At 61.2% G+C, this 14,698-nt stretch overlaps 1 protein-coding gene across 3 annotated transcripts in view; it reads left to right on the top strand.

The window, feature by feature from the left end:
- SYT2 (synaptotagmin 2) overlaps window positions 1–14,698 on the top strand; it is a 53,758-nt gene that overhangs the window by 28,199 nt on the left and 10,861 nt on the right. For 2 of the 3 annotated variants that reach the window (XM_019638035.1, XM_019638033.1), the window contains exons 2-3: window positions 13,351–13,550; window positions 14,497–14,663. In XM_019638035.1, coding sequence (XP_019493580.1) covers window positions 13,367–13,550; window positions 14,497–14,663 — 351 coding nt within the window. In that variant the 5' untranslated portion in view covers window positions 13,351–13,366. Of the gene's footprint in view, window positions 1–12; window positions 263–13,350; window positions 13,551–14,496; window positions 14,664–14,698 lie in introns of those variants that run through there. The other variant, XM_019638034.1, reaches the window with a different exon arrangement.

Here is a 14,698-nt window from a genome sequence, read left to right as displayed (position 1 = left end):
CCGCGGCGTGGATCGCCCGGGAGGGGGCCGCGCGGCGCCGGCGGGGATCGCCCTGGTGGGGCCGGCCCGCGCGTGTGCAGGCGGATGTGAGGAGCATGTCAATTGGCGGCCGGGGAGCGGCTCGGGCTGTTACCACCGCAGCGCGAGCGAGCGCGCGCGAGGAGCCGCAGCGACCGGCGGCGCGAAGGGGCCGCGGGGACCCCGGCCGTCCCGTCCTCCGCGCGCTCCACGAGCCAGGCCGCAGGGCGCGCTGACGCCCCGGGTAAGAGGGGCCGCGCGCGGCCGCCCCGAGGGCCTGGGGCCGGGCAGGCGGACGCGGGGTCGCCGGACGGGGACACTTGGACTTCGCGGGCGCGGCGCTCGCGGCGGGATAACTAAGTGCGGGACGGAGCGCGCGGTGGGGACTGGGCTCCGGAAACCCACTCGCGTGGGCGTTGGCCGACCAGCCCCGGCGGAGGGGTCCGGGGTGATCCCGGGGACCCGTCGTGCAGAGCAGGCGGGGGCGGCCGCGGCACCGCGCCGGCACCGGGGCAGCGCAGAGGCTAAGGCGCCGCCGCTGAGAACGTGGGAAGGGGGTTAAGTGGGGTGCGGGGCGCCTGGGACCCCCGCCCCCGCCGCAGCGGGGAGGAACCGAAGGGCCCACGCGCGTAGCCCCGGAGCCCCCTTGCGCAGCGCGGGGGAGCCCGCCTCCCCGCCCGCCGCGCGCCCTGCCGCAGCCGTCCGGGGCTGGGACGGGCGGCGGCAGCTTCCGCCCCCTCCTCTCCGTGAAACTTTCTCGTCTTCCAGCAAGCGTCGCGGCCGGGTGCACTGGAGGGAGCAGGGGCCCCGGATCCTGGCCCGGGCCGAGCGGGAGAGACCGGGGTGGGGGTGGGGTGCGGGGAAAGGGCCACGGGGCAGGCAGTAAGAGCGCATGCTCTACTCGGTTTGCTGTGTGACCTTGGGCAAGCTCTGCACAACTCTGAGCCTCACGGTGATGGAGGCGCGTGGTGACCAGGAATGGGGACGAGGTGGGGGCAGGGTGGCCGGGCGGACCTGCCCTCCGGCGCGCCTGCCCCCAGCCTGGGTGCTTAGGAGTTCGCAGCCTTTGAGCGCTGGCCACTCTGCGGGGGGGCTCCGCGTCCGCTTCCTGGGGAGCAGGTGGCAGCGCAGAGCTGTGCACCGCAGCGCTCCGCGGGTTTCCGGGAGCTTTCAGTCAGCCCTGGCCTTGGACAGCGCACCTACCGCTCTGGGCCTCAGTATCTCCAGCTGGAAAATGGGGGTTTGGAACATACGGGGTCTGAAACCTGCCCCAATCCTGACACCTGCTGTCCCCAGCAGGCAGGTGAGGCCTGAAGGGCTGGGTGGGGTGCAGCCTCAGCGGCAGCGTTGCTTCTGTGACCTGGCCTCTGGGGAAACCAGCCCCCCACCCCAAAGGCAGCAGGGCTGTGAGCCCCTTAGCCTGATCGCCCACTCTCAGAGCCTCCAGTAGTGGTGGGGACAAGGGCCGTCTTTCCAGACTGCACATTCTCTGCAGGGGCAGTCTTTGGGGAAAGGCTTACAGGGAGAGCCAGGGTCCAGTGAGTGAAAAGGGAGAGGTCAAGGACCTCCCAAGGTCACGCGGTCTGGCCCCTGGCTCTAGGCCGGGCTGCACCCCCCTCAGACCAAGATGGTCTGAAGGAATGGTAATTAGAAAGCTGCTTGCTCCCACAGCCTGCAGCACTGTCCTGCACCCCAGCCTCTGCCTCCTCCTGGGGTGAGGGCCGAGGTGGCAGCTTGGCAGCGCGGAGCTGTGCGGGGCCCGGGGATTGTGGGAAGAGTGCGGCTCTGAGGTAGGAATTTAGTTCTAGGCTCTGCCTGCAGCTTGTGCGCCCGTTTTTTCTTTTCTCACCTGGACATTGACAGGGTTGAAGTGGGTACTCTCCTGGCTGGGATCTGAGTAACAGGAAGTGGGCTTGGCTGGGTGATGGGGCAGGTGGCCTCCAGGAATTCCCAATGCATCCCCCCCACACACACACTTCTGTCCCTAGAGTGGAGACAACTTGAGACAAAATGCTCCGTGTGAATGGGGCCACGTTCCAGGCCCTGCACACATAGAGTGAGTCCTCAGACCACGATGTGCTGGGTGTCAGCTATGTGACCTTGAGCAAGTTACTTGACATTTTTGAGCTTCGGTTAGTTGTCAAAATGAAATGATAATAGTGGTGGTATTTTGAGGTTGTGGTAGAAGGCTGAGTGTGATGCTGGGCCCTCTGCGTCCTCAGTGAGTGGCAGCTACGTTGACAATGACAGTAAAGGCTGGTAGCAGGCAGCTGGCAGCTAGCTACCTTTGGACCGTGGCCGTGGGGAGCAGGGGACGATTTGTGGACTTGCAGGGTCATCTCCAAACAGCCCTGCAGAGTGAGGACCTGCCCGGCTTCGTCTCCCGTCCCTCTCTAGCCCTGACGGGTAGAGGCATTCCGCAGCAGAAACTTCATGGGAGAGAAAAGAACTGCCCCACTTTCCTAACCCTCCCACCCATTCCCGCCGTCCTGTCCTCTCTGCCACCCGTCTCGTCTGTGGTTGGGAGGGGACCGTGTGCTCTCTCACTCCTAGCACCTTGCAGGAATGAACTGCTAGCCGTGGGTGAGGCTGAACCCGCCTGGAGCGCTCAACCTGGGACTCCCAGGGTCCCCCAGGGTGGTAGCACCTGGATTTGGGTTACCCCAGATGCACCCTGAGACCTTAGGCCTCCTTACTTGCAAAGTTTAAGGTTAGTTTAGGTCAGTCAGTTCCCACCCTGTTGGTTCCGCAGCCTGAGGCAGGTGGGGTGGGTGGGTGGAAGGTTCTGGGAGTCATTTGGGCATCGCTGTAACAGCCTGGAGAGAGGTGACGACATTTCGTCTCAGTAAGAATGCTGGTGGTGAGAGCAGTGGCTTTGCAGGCAGACAAGTCCAGCTTCTCATGTTGCTTTCTCCTTATTAGCTGTGTGACTCTGGGCAAGTTACTTAATGTCTCTGAGCCTCAGTTACTCATCTGTGAAGTGGAATAATATTACCAACCTGTCAGAGGAAAGGTGGGGACAGAGCCCCAGTTTCCAGCATCCCCTTCCCGCGGTCCACTGGCTACGGGCTTTGGGAGTTTGCACGCTCCGGCCCGTGTCCCTGGGAGCTCGGCCAAGGGGCTGCAGACTGAGCACGAGCCTGCCAGAGGGGAGCTCGGAGGCTAACAGAGGGCTCCCGGATGAAGGAAAGCAAGTTTGGGCGTGACAGCCTTCCACGCAAGGGTGTTGTAGGAGAGGGCTGCAAAATGAGGTCTTGGGGACAAGGGCTGATTGGAGCCACCGCAGGGGCCGCTCACTGGAAGGGGCCTGAAGGCCTCATGTCATGCAGTCCTCTGATTCTGACTATGGGGAAACTGAGGCTCAGAGAGGGGGGCACCGTGCCCAGTACCACAGTATGCTCGCCCCAGAGATGGGGCTGCACCTGCGCATGGGGACCCTGAGCCCAGTGTCCTGTCCACCCTCCCTACTAAGCACAGAGTAGTATTGTCACCTCTGCTAGGAGCAGCGCAGCAAGGCCATGGGTCACTGAGAAGGAAGCACCTCCCAACCTCGATGCTGAGGTCATCAAATCCAAGTCCAACGCTCCCATCCGGCAGATTGGAACACTGAGGCCCAAGGAGACGAAGGAACTGGCCTGAGGAGCCCCGGGCTTCCGGGCCAGAGCCGCCTTGGCCTGTGTCTGTCGGCCCCGCCGACAGCCGTGCCCTCTGAGGGGAAGGGGACAGTTGCCAGCCTCTGCTCTCAGCTCCACAGGCAACGCTGAGTGAGGGAAAGTCAATATTTGGCCTGTGCCAAAGGACAGGAGGTCTGACTCGGGCTGAGGGCTGCCGCCTGCCTGTGCAAGCCTCTGCGTTTGGTGCATTCAATAACCCTTTGTGTCTCGGCCCAGTGCCCTCTGTCCCTCCCTCCCGGCGGCCCTGCTGCCTCATCAATCCCCCTCATTGTTCCGAGCTGACGGGTCCCCTGGAGAAATGGGACCTGCGAGGACTCTGGGCTCTGGGTTCTGGCCACGGAGCAGATGGCGCGGTGAGCGGAGCTCCCGCCGAAGCTGTGAGAAAGGATTGCATATCTGGGCCCCCAGCCCAGGGGAGGATATGGGGGAGAGCTTGGCAGGTCAAGGCCGGCTGGGAGCGGCCTTTCCTGCCTTTGTTCTGTTATCTTTCCATTTTTCTTCTCTGCCTCCCGCTCCCTGTGCTGTGTCCTGAAGCAGGGGTAGGGGGGTGGGGGGCACGCGCACATGACCCAGGGGCACAGGCCAGCCCTCCGCACGCACTGGGCTTCCTGGGGGTGGGACGCCGACAGCCCTCACCCCCCCGTGCCCCGCGTGTGGCCCAGCGGCCAGGAGCAAGATGCCTGGTCGCCCGGTTCAGGTCCCAGCTCCCGCGGGACTTTGGCGAAGTTGTTTAAACACTTGGTACCTCAGTTTTCTCATCTTTAAAATGGAGATAAAATGGCTTCTACGCCACAGGGTTGGTGGGGAGTTGATGCGTTAATATTTATATCAAGCTCTAGAATAACCAGTGCCGGGCACACAGTGCTATGAAGATTTAGCTGTTGTCACTATGATCTTTCTTATACCTGAAAGGGACACTTTGCAGATAAAGAACCAGCATAGGAGTGGGGTGAGGCAGCCATGTGACCGTATTGTTTAGAAGGATCTAAAATCTAGTGGCCCCACTGCGTGGCTTCAGGCAGGCTGGGCCTCAGTTGCCCCATTTGAAAACGGAGAGAAAGATGACCGTCTTCCTCATCTCTCCCAAGATGCCCTGGGATCTAATGAGGTGGACGAAGGTCTGAAAGAGCCAGAGGCCTGAGGTGCACACGTGTACCTCATGTCTCAGCTCTGAGACATGCACGCTTCCTGGCTGAGGCCCGGCCTGTTCATCTTCCCACCGCGGGCACCAACCCTGGCAGGCTGCTCCGCCTGCGAGGCCACTGGGACCCTGGTGGCTCTCGGCCGAATCGCCTCTGTCTGCTCCTCATTTGCTGGGAGAGTGGATGGCAGGTGTGTCTGCACAGGCGCCTGGGCAGGGTGGCAGGGTGCTCTGGCCCAGACAGGCTGAGGTGAAGTGTCTCTGGGATGGCAAAAGTGGGAGCCCCACCCTCACCCCCACCCCCAGGCAGTGCATGGGGCCAGGGAGGGGCTGCCAGGTGAGCCAGGACCTGGTCTGAGCACGGTTGTCCCTGCCCTCCCTGCCTTTCTGGTGGGAGGTGGCACCAAGCTCACCTGCTGACAGTGCTGAGTGGATGATTGGGCCAAGGGTCTCAGTACTGTCAACAAGGTCTCTGCCAAGGACCGCAGGGACGGGCAGGCTGCAGACACCCCCAGCCAGCGACCAAGCGATGCCCGCTGCCCCCTGGTCCTCCGGCTGCTCGTCTGAGGGCAGGTATGGAGAAAGGGGGCCACTTTGTTTCAGACTTACCCGACTCACACTGCCTGGCCCAGGGCCCCTCTTCTAGGAAGCCCCGCAGTCCTTCGTGCCTCTGCCCTGTGGTCCCCAGCAGGAGCACCTGTGCATCATGGGGACACAGCCTGACAGCTCAGTGCTGGCCCGTAGCGCCTCCCACCGGTGTCCTGTGGGCCATCTCCTGCACACAGGCTGCAGGCGTGAGTGCCGGCCTGGGGTGCTGACCACTGGTCAGTTTGCAGCTCTCCCCTCACACGTTGGTTTTTCTTTTTGATTGACATATAACGCAGAGTCGGCAATGCCCAGCATCTTGGTGTGCATTCCCGTACGAGCAGCAGACGCTCCGGTGTCCCCGCCCGTCACTGGTCACCACTCTGGGAACCCTCTAAGTGCTGATGTTTCTTCTGCCCGTCACACTCTTTCCAGGTGACGGTCACCCTGGCACCTGTGCTAATGACTCCCAGGGCCACAGCCCAGCACCCGCCGCTTGGATGGCTAGGGTTCATCTGGGACGTTCTCGGGGCTTCTGAGCAATCTTGCCTCGTTGCAGCCCGGTTCAGCCATCTGCTGAAGGGGCACGGTGGCTGGAGGAGGGGCAGCCAGACTCTGCTCCCCGCTCTGGTGAGGACCGGGTCAGATCCCACACCTGAGAACTTGGGAACCAGAACAAACAGAGCTCCAGCGGCCGCAGCCGAAGAGGCTGTGATGCTGAGCAACGGACAGAGCGAGTGTCCAGAGGGCAGGCTGGAGGGGGAGGCTTGGCAGCGAGTGGACACAGACAGGAGGAGCCAGGGATAGTGCAAAGGCACAGAGGGGGCCTCAGAAGGGGTGGGTGAGGGGTGCTGTTCATCAGGAGAGGCTGCCCGCCTCCCGTGTGTCCCTCCGGCCCGGTCCAGCCCCTTGGGATGGGACACGGGCGTGATGTCACGGTTTACCTACACTGTTCCTAGGCCCCAGGACCCTAGGAGGTAGGTCCCATTCTCATTCTCACTTCACAGGTGGAGAAGCCACCTGCCCGAGCTCACATGGCTCCCTGGGCAAAGCCGAGACTCGAAGCCTGGCTGTCAGACTGGAGGCCAGGCGCTCGCTCATCTGCCCCGTGCCTCACCTGGCCTCACCTGGCCCCTTCCCCTCAGGGCCACCGCCTCCTAGATTGAGCGCATGTAGAATTCCGCATCGGGACTTCCCAGTTTGGAATGTCCCTGCCCGTCTTCCTCCTCCAGCCTGTGGGCGTTTTGAGGACATAGCCGCCCTCCCGCCCGTTTCCAGTGTCTGTTCCTGCCCCGGGGTCTGGCTGGCTTCTTCGGGGAATGTAATTGTGCCCCCGGGACTTGTATGACCCACTTTAGTTCCTGGAGACCACGGCCTGTCAGGTGCTGGCGGTAATGTGCATCTCAGACAGCGAGCCGCGTCTCCCCTGGGCCTGCCAGCGACCGGGAGGAAGGGGACAGACTCTGTCCTCCTCACTGAGCCTCCCCAGGTGCTGGCCCCCCTCCCGCTGAGAGCAGCCTGGGCCCCACAGCAGGACGGCCTGCGGTGGCCACTCCCTGTCAGCTGCTTGGGGACTCTGAGCTTTTCTCACCTCTAGTCCCAGCACCCAGTCCAGGGCCTGGCACTGGGGAGAGGTTGGGTTTTTGACACTTAAACTTGCCAGAGTCACTTTCAAGGTTGGACAAGCCGCCTGTACGCCCCTCATTGGTTAGAGCGACAGCCTTCATGCCCTCCCTTCTCTGGAGGGTCTGAGCTCCCAGACACCCCTCCCGAGGGACAAGCCTGAGGGATGAGCCCACCCACAGGCTTGTCCCAGACAGTGGCCGCCCACCCGCACCCGTGACCACGAGGCCCTGGGTTGTGGGCGTCGGGCCTTGACAGGCTTGCATCCAGCGTCAGGGTCTCCTTTGCTCTGAAACGGGTTGATGGCCAGTGGTTCCCAGAGCGGAGGGTGCAGTGGCCGGAGACACTCCCCTTCTCAGCGACCTGCTGCTCCTGGGGGGAGGGCTGGTGGGGCCCGACTAGAACACTGCCAAGTAAACAAGACAGCCCTTACGGTCGGGAGCTGAGCCACTTGACAGGCAGAAGTGACACGGGGGCGGGATGGGGAGGCAGCGAGCGGGAGCGTTCTGGGCCCTCCACAGACCCCTTTCTCCTGGACAGAGCGGGCTGGCAGTCAGAACCCTGGCTTGGCTGGGCGACAGACCTCATTTCAGGGACTCGTGGTCTGACTGTGTGCATCTTCAGTGTGGACGCAGCCAGCCCCACTGAGAGCTGAGGGAGAGGCATGTGTCCTGGGGCCCTCTGCACTGGCACACGGGGCTTATGTAATGTCACAGCTCTCCTGGGAGACCAGGCACTTCCCCCTGGTTGGCAGCTGAGGAAGTGACTCCGCAGAGGCCTGAGGGACGCCTCCTGGGGGCAGAAGCCCAGGCACCCTCTCTCCCCCTCGCCTTGTGCTGCTCCCGTGAGTCTCCACGTGTCTCCTCACGTGCCCAGACGTGGCCGATAACACACATGCTCGTGTACACACGTGTGTTCAGTACCCATGCACGCACGTCCACACCTGCGTGCGTGGTGCCCACACACACGCACACTCTGAGCCTTTCCAGGCCTCCATGTCCCTTCCCCCGGCAGCTGTCGTTTCTTGGCCTGAGAGGTGCGGAGCGGGAGGTCCTTGGCACTGCCGGGGGCAGTGTGTTCTGCTCCGTCACTCGGCTAATGGGCCTCACTGCCTGAAGCTCTGCTTTCCAGGGTCTGAGCATTGATTCGGGTTGGGGACCGGGCAGCCTGGTTCGGTGCCCAGTTGTGCCGAGTAGCCCTCCACCTGCTGTGCTGCGCAGGTGGGGCTGGAGTGCGGCGGCACCTGCGAGCCAGCCCGGGAGGAGCTAGGTGGGGCCCAGGTGCCTCCAATTTTCCTCCTTGGTCGGCGACCGGGGCACCTGCCGCCCAGCCTAGCCCCTCCCCAACCACACGCACACACTGCACGCTCACACGCACCTGCACACTCGCACTCATCACACACACTCACATTACGCAGACATTTGCTTTCAGCCAAACCTCCAGCCCCTGGTCCCAGAGTGGGACTGGGCTCAGCAGAGCTGCTGTGTTCAAAGGTTGTAACGTTTAGTTAGGAAGAAGACGCATCAATTTTTAATGGTTATTAGCTCAAAATGAAGATGTCTGGCAAGAAGGCTGACGGGACCGTGCTCGGAGGTACCGTGCGTTTCCTGTGGCAGAGCAGGAACCCATCGAATTGTGTCACATACACATTGCCAAGGCCCCGAGCCCGTGCAACCCCAGTGCTCCCCCAGCCTCTTTAGAGCATGACCAGGGCAGAGCCCCCATGGTCCCACCCCTTGTGCCTCACGCAGCTCGCACACACTCAGGCTCCCCAAGGCCCCACAACTTTGGGGGCAGAGCCCCAGGCCCAACTTGCACCCCATTTCCCATAACCTACAGCAGGCGGCAGTGCCTGCTGGTCCCCAATCTTCCATGTGTCCCCACTCAGTCACCCATTCAGGGTCCTCACACTTCCCAGCCTGCTCCCAAGCATCCTGACGCCCCACCTGGGAGACCCTGCACGTAGGTGTGGGAGACCCTGCAGGGTGCTGGGCGGTGGGGGCTCCTCCGAAGGCCTGGGGGTGAGGAGGTAACAGCAGGCGTGGGGCAGAGGGAGCCCTTAGTTGGGCTGCTTGCGGCCAGGCGGCTGGACAGTGACTCAGCAATTGGGGTGCACGGCGGTGCTCACACCTCTCCCTACGGGGCAGGAGGGTCCACCACCCAGGTATAAGCTGTGGTCCAGCTGCAGTGGCAGCGGGGAGGGGCCATGGCTTGGCCCAGTGGGGTGTCCCTGCCCCCTGCACCCCACAAGAGCTGCCCGTGGCTGAACATGGATGTTGGGGCTTGCTGGGGTGGAGTGAGGGTGACAGACAGCAGGATGCAGGTGACGTGACAGCTCAGGGCTCTGCCACCATTCAGCAGGTTATTCACATGACTTGAGGGCGGCCTGTTTCTTCATTTTTGCAACAAGGGCTTCGATCTACATTGTCTGCAGGGTCCCCAAGCAGTTTCATCTGTGTGATTTAAGAATATCCACGCTCGAAGTCTAGGTTCAAAGAGAAACGCCCATGTCAGGTGTGTGGTGCTGAGGGCCACATGCCTCCCCTGGGAGCCTCCTCCTCCATCGGTGCAGGGCAGCAGGCACAACCCTTACTCGCAGATGTGAGGCTAGTAGGCTGGCCCAAGGCGGCACACAGAGGCTGAGCGAGAGGGGGCGATACCAGGCCCTCAGGTTCTGAGCCTCAGGCCTCTGGCCTCGGCCCTGGGCCTCCTCTCAGAGGGCCTGGGATTTGCTGAGCTCAGCTTATTTGCAGGAAAAGGGACGTGAGCGGCGCTGCAGCAGGAGAGATTGAAGTTAGACACCGGGAAGGACTTGCTAACTTCCCGAGACGCTGAGTGGGCTGCTTTCCCAGAGCCGGTTAAGAACCGGCTGTGCTGAGCCCATGAGCAGCAGCTGCCTGGCTCCGACCCCAGAAGTTCACCGGGCCTTGGTGGGCAGGGAGCTCACAGACGGGCAGCTCATTCTCAGAACGAGCTAGAAACCATTCACTAAAGCCCCATCCTCGGCCCGCCAGGACCAGTGTTGAGCTGGAGCATGGGCACGAAATGCAAAGGCATTAGCTTCGCTGAAAGTGTCCGTCTTTGTCGGCCACGCGCAGCGACAGACATCTTGCTGGTGCCTTTGCACCTCGTCACCATCACCGTGGCCCCTACAGGTGCAGGTGGGGAGAGGAAAGCGGCCGGATCCTGTCCACCTGCGTTACCTGCACTGTCTGAGGCCAGGCCTGAGTGGACGGTCCACAGGACAGCACGGCCCCCACATCCTGCTTAGTTGGTTTGGGGTGGCAGTTGGTGGTGAGTGTGAGTGTGTGTGTGAGAGATCTTGGTGGGGGGCAGGGAACAAACTCACTCGTCTCTGATATGGGGTCAGGATCCCATTTTGGAGACATCTCATCTGGGAGGATGCCGGGGTGGGGGCGCCGGAAGCCAGCTGCAGGAGAGAGTGGGGGGGTCCGGGGAGAAGCGGGGTGGGGCCCTGGGTGGGCTCCAGCCGAGGAGGAAGGTGCTGGTGGCAAGACTGGGACTTCAGTTTCTGGTCTGAAGGACCCTGGGGTCAGGCAGGGGACAGGCAGCAGGCAGCTACCCTCACGTGGTTCAAAATCCAAAAGCTACAGAGGGGTGCACAGTGAAATGTTGGGCTCCCCTCCTCAGAAACAATGACAGCTGATGTCCCCAAGGCCTTGGACACTGTGCCAGAGCCCTTCTGCGACGCTGACCACAAACAACGTGGGTCCACTTACACGTGGGTTGTTTTCAATTGATACTGTACACGTGTTTTCTCTTCCCTATGATTTTCTTAATATTTTCTTTTCTCTAGCTTACTCTATTGTAAGAACACAGTATATAATTGATATAACATGCAAAATACGTATTAATCAACTGTTTATGTCATCGGTCAACAGTAGCTGTTAGTCATTAAGTTTTAGGGGAGCCAAAAGTTATACGCAGGTTTTGGACTGCACAGGGGTGGGCACCCTGACCCCACGTCGTTCAGGGTCAGCCGTGTGTGTTTGTCCCCGCCGCCCCTGGACGTTACGCCGTTCTTGTGCACAGGGGTTTTTGACCACCACTGTCGCAAGATCATTGCACGTCTGCTCTAGAAGAGTGCAACTCCGAGCACTGACCTTCACGACGCTCCCACATGGGCTGACCATGAGCAGAGCAGAGCTCCAGAACATGCTAGAATGTGTGTGCAAGGCCATCTCACGCCATCCCTGTCTCTAGTCTAACTCCCTGCCCTCTGCACTTGACAGGCTGTGGTCAGTGTAGACCCTGCTCTGAGGGTAGAACCAGTGTAGAACCAGACTCTGAGCACCTGGGTGTTTGGCTCTCCGGGGAGGCATGGCCCTCGGCGTCTCTGCAGGGAGAGGTGATGTGCAGGAGGGGAAGGCTAGCTGAGTGGCAGGACTTCCCTGGAGGACAGGAGAGTCTGGAGCGCAGGCACTGAGATGGCCACAGGAGCCACGTGGCCACACTGGTCAGACAGACGGCTGGACGGCAGTCAGTGGGCTGGGGAGGAACGGAGTGCCTGCCAGACTCACCGCTTTGGTACTTAGCTTCTGGTGCACCCCTGCTCCTGCAGCCCCATCTCCCACTATTGGAGACTCCCCCTTCCTGAGCTCTCCCTGAGGCCAGGCCCCCCAGCCTCGGCCCCGACAGAGTGGGCGAGTGGGGAGAGCAGGCGACTCAGACTCAGGCGAACAAGTTCGAGTCTCTGCTGACGTGTTGGGCAGGTCGCTTAACTGGTGGACTTTGCCTCATCTCTGAAATGGGTGGAATATCGGTGTCCTCCTCCGGCGGATAGAGGACGGAGCTGTGATGGTTGCCCCTGTGGCCCGACGCCCACTTCACTCCCACCACCTGGTCTTGAACTTTTCGTTCCCCTGGGAAGTCTTTCCGAATTCTTTGAACCTCATTTTCCAGTGTGGCCATTAGCCACGTGCATCAGAGTGAACGGGGCTTTTAAAGGAGGTTCCTGACTTCCTTCTGGACCACCGAGCTGGGCTTGATCAGGCGCCTGGCAGGGGTCCTGCATCGTAATGGCCTCCTCAGGGGTCTCACCAGGGACAGACGGGGACCTGCTTCAGCTCTTCACCAGTATCTGCTCCTAGAGGTTCCACCAGCCTAGCAGGCGGGCTCCACGGTGCCTCCAGCCGTCTCTGCCTAATGTCTCTGTTTCACGCTTCCCTGCTCGGGGATTCTGAGCACACAAGGCGCTTGCTCTGTCCTGGGGTGGCTGGAGCCCCAAGCCGTTTATCATCCTCAGCCTTCCAGCTGCCGCCCTCCCCAGGACTACAGCAAGTGAGCCAGCGGGGCAGCCACCCCTCCCTGAGCACTTGGCTTCCCCTCCTCACTCTCCTTGTCTCCTCCCTGCCGAATGCAGGAGCCCCCCAGCCACGGAGCTGGCTGTTGGGCAGGGAGCAGCCGTCTGTCGCTACCTGGGGCCCCAGATGGATTCTGCTCCCAGTGTGGCCCCCGGCACCTTGTGCCCTGTGACCTCAGAGAAGTCATTTCATCTCTCAGGGCTTCGTTCCCCCGGGAGCCTCGAGAACTGGTGGCAAGCATCTTCGTTTCCTTAGCTTCTGGTGGACAAGTAGGGATGAAGGCACCTACCCCTTTCACACACTTCAGTGCTGGGGAAGTTGTTGGTGACACAAATGTTCACAAATAGGCTGGAGAACACAGGCATCACAGATAAGAGCCTCTGATCTGTCCGTTGCTTAACACGAACTGACTGAGCACCTACTATGTGCACATCCAAAGTCCCTGCATTTATGAAGCTTAAATTCTAGTGATGGGGGACAACAAATAAAAGACAAAATATGCAGGGTGTTGGTGATGCGTGCTGTGGAGGGAGGTAAATGGAGGACGGGAGGAGGTTCTGGGGGTCCTGGAGTTGCAGCTGAAGGTACAGTCATTATATGGGACCTCGCTGAGCTGAGGCTTGAGCTGTGTGGAAGTCCACAGGGAACTTGTGTTGCAGGCAGAGGGAACATCAGGTGCCAAGGTTCAGAGTCAAGCGGGTGCCTGGTGGGTGTGTGGGCATGTAAGAGGGAGTGAAGGCGTGCAGGGGGGTGTGAGGGCGTGCAGGGGGCTGTGAGGGCGTGCAGGAGATGCCTGGTAATGACGTGAAGGAGACGGACTCACAGGCTGAGTGAGGATTATCCTTGGAGAGGATGAGGACCTGCTGTGGGTTTGTTATGACAACAGGTGCTCTGTCTGCCGGGCCCAGAACACACGGGGAGGGCGGGAGCCTCTCCGCAGCCAGACCCCGGGGTGCTCATCTGCCCCTCCCGCCCTTGTCCATAGCTGCCCCCTCGCCACCATGAGGAATATCTTCAAGAGGAACCAGGAGCCCGTGGTGGCTCCTGCCACCACCACGGCCACAATGCCAGTCGGGCCGGGCCCCGCGGACAACTCCACCGAGAGTGGGGGTGCTGGGGAGAGCAAGGAGGACATGTTTGCGAAGCTGAAGGAGAAATTCTTCAATGAGATGAACAAGATCCCTTGTGAGTGTCCCTGTGGTGGGCGGGGGTACGGGGGGCGGGCAGAGCTAGAGAAGGGACTTGTGGGCAGGGCAAAGCTGAGGGTGAGGGCACCGCTGCGGTGGGATTGGCTGGGTTCTTTCCTACCCTTTGGGTTCCAGGCTGGATTATTTAGGGAGCCCCTTCACGAATGGGGGAGTGCGGACTGGCATAATGAGGGGAGCAAAGGGGTGTATTTGCCCCAAACCCCCCGGGGGAAAAAAGTTCTTGTAAAATTTAGGAAACTGTCAAAGATGAAAAGATGAAACCAAAAGATGAAAAATTATGAAACAAGCTTTCCAGTTGCACTTTGAAACCACTTCACTTTGCTTTCTTTATATATGTTGAAGCACGGTTGGAGTACAGTATTCTATTAGCTCCGTCAGTCTCAGGTGTGCTAGGTAATGACGGACAGGCTCTTACCTCGCAATGCCCCCTGCTGTCTGAATTCCTGGCTAAGGCGCATGGGAGACAGCGGCGGCCCCACCTAACGGAGCAGCCCCACGGCGGGGTGGGGGGACGGTGCCTCAGGACCACGGAGAGCGGCCCACCCAGCCCTCGCAAGACCAAGCAGCTGGCTGGGCCTCGGTTCTCTTCCTGCCTCGCTCTGATGAGGGCCCCCGTCTCTCCATCTGTCCAACACCAGCCAGTTCTCCAGAAATCAAACTGGTCAGCCGGTGGGGCTCACTGGTTCCTCCTGGCCCGTCCCTGGTTGCTGCCTGTCCGGCAGCAGGTGTGTCCCCGAGGCAGCGGCTAAGGGAACAGCCAGGTGTCAATGAAAAGGCAGCTTTTCTGCAAATCTCTCCCCCAGTGTGTGGTTACAAATGTGGGGTGTGGGCAGCGGGGGGCTGCCGTCTCTGCCCGCTTCTGCCGGGGCTCCGGGTCAGGGCTGCGGGGGGCGCGCTGCTGACCCGGGTCTCCGTGTGGGCAGTGCCTCCGTGGGCGCTGGTCGCCATCGCCGTGGTCGCCGGCCTCCTGCTCATCACCTGCTGCTTCTGCATCTGTAAGAAGTGCTGCTGCAAGAAGAAGAAGACCAAGAAGGAGAAAGGCAAGGGCATGAAGAACGCCATGAACATGAAGGACATGAAAGGGGGGCAGGTAGGACAGCCCAGCCCTCCTGCCGCCCGCCCCCC

Source organism: Hipposideros armiger, unplaced genomic scaffold (assembly GCF_001890085.2).
Source record: "Hipposideros armiger isolate ML-2016 unplaced genomic scaffold, ASM189008v1 scaffold_37, whole genome shotgun sequence".
Lineage (NCBI taxonomy): Eukaryota > Metazoa > Chordata > Mammalia > Chiroptera > Hipposideridae > Hipposideros > Hipposideros armiger.
Note: the sequence above shows the minus strand (reverse complement) of the source record. Positions and strands in the feature narration are given on the sequence as shown.